This window comes from Otolemur garnettii, unplaced genomic scaffold, assembly GCF_000181295.1.
Source record: "Otolemur garnettii isolate 467f Iridium unplaced genomic scaffold, OtoGar3 scaffold00174, whole genome shotgun sequence".
Taxonomy (NCBI): domain Eukaryota; kingdom Metazoa; phylum Chordata; class Mammalia; order Primates; family Galagidae; genus Otolemur; species Otolemur garnettii.
Window position 1 is genome coordinate 688,924 of NW_003852569.1, and position 1,547 is coordinate 690,470.

General features: G+C 43.4%; 1 protein-coding gene across 1 annotated transcript in view; it reads left to right on the plus strand.

Moving 5' to 3' along the window:
* The first annotated feature begins 222 nt into the window (after positions 1 to 222).
* Positions 223 to 1,547, plus strand: part of RPTN (repetin) — a 3,633-nt gene continuing 2,308 nt past the window's right edge. Inside the window, exons 1-2 of the mRNA XM_003800430.1 lie at positions 223 to 360; positions 1,134 to 1,452. Of these exons, the coding sequence (XP_003800478.1) occupies positions 223 to 360; positions 1,134 to 1,452 (457 nt within the window). The remainder of the gene's footprint in view (positions 361 to 1,133; positions 1,453 to 1,547) is intronic.

Consider the following 1,547-nt stretch of genomic DNA (forward strand, 5'->3'; position numbering starts at 1 on the left):
TCATAGTTGTTTAGCTGGCCTGAGCCGGGTTTGAACCGAACAGTCTCAGTGTACGTGGCTGGCACCGTAACCACTGTGCTATGGGGACCAAGCCTTATTTCTTAAGCTTCTTTTCCAGATCAAGAGGAGTGACTTTTCCCCTGGAAATGATGTCTCCCAGTCTTTATCCTGAACACAGATAAAGTCTTGCTTTTTCTTTTAGGTTCACTAGTACTTGTTAAAATGACTCAACTCCTAAATAGCATACTCCACATAATAGAGGTGTTCCAGAAACATGCCCAAGAGGATGGAGACTGTGCCTCACTGTGCAAGAAGGAGTTGAAGCAGCTCCTCTTGGTTGAGTTTGGAGACATCCTCCGGGTAAGATACATAGACACCTGGCCCCATGAAGTCAAATGTGAATGACTCTGACATGTGTGTCCAGAGTTTAATGCTTTGAATTTGTTTTATTTGGTCCACCTGCTAACAAAAAGAATTTCAGGCCATTTTTTAGTAGTTCTCTCCCAGCATACACACACACACACACATGCACATGCACATGGGCACAAGCACATCTGAGTTTGAACCAGATGGAATACAACTTCAAAGTAACAGGGAACAATTTCTCAGAAGGAAACTGTACAATCATATCTGTATTTTATATTTTTGAGCTATTCACCCATCTCATGCATTCATTCAATCAATCAATCAATCAAGAGTCACTGAGCACCTACTCCCTGCCAGTACCATCCTAGGCACTGCAGATGAACATGAATAAAAACAAGAATAAAATTAGCTTCCCCTCATTCCCATCTTACAGTGTGAGGAAAAAAGTAGGTAAATGGACTATTAAGAGTACAGCCTGTGATGAGATGCAATAACTTTTTCAGATGACTCAAACTGATTATTTAATGAAGCTTATTTTAAATTAGTGTATCTACCCCCTATGGTCATGTGCCCAGTGGCCCAGCAAGCGCTGGGATTCTGAGAAACAGCTAATAAAAGGCTAGAAACAAGCCCAAGCTACTTCAGATTAGTGGTTTCTCAACCAAGGAAGGCCTTGCAGGACTGAATGATTATGTATCATTAACACTAATACACATCTTAGAACCCACAGGAAACATCTGATTTTGCTCTTTGTTTTACCTTCTCAGAGGCCAAATGACCCAGAGACTGTGGAAACCATCATGAACCTCTTAGACAGAGACAGAAACGGATGTGTTGACTTTCAAGAATACCTCCTGTTGGTGTTCCAGTTGGTCCAAGCCTGCCATCATAAGCTAGATAATAGATCGTGTGCAGATAGAACCTCCCAGAGAGAAAAGCGGCAAGAAGAAACACAAGACCATAAATTTCCAGGAAACACAGGCAGACAACACAGCCAGAGGCATGAGGGAAAAAGGCAGGACTCCCACCACAGTCATTCTGAAGGGCAAGATAGGGACTCCCTCCACAGTCAGTCTGAGAGGCAAAGTAGGGACTCCCACCATGGTCAGTCTGAGAAGCAAGATAGGACCTCCCACCACGGTCAGTCTGAGAGGCAAGATAGGGACTCCTACCACAGTCAG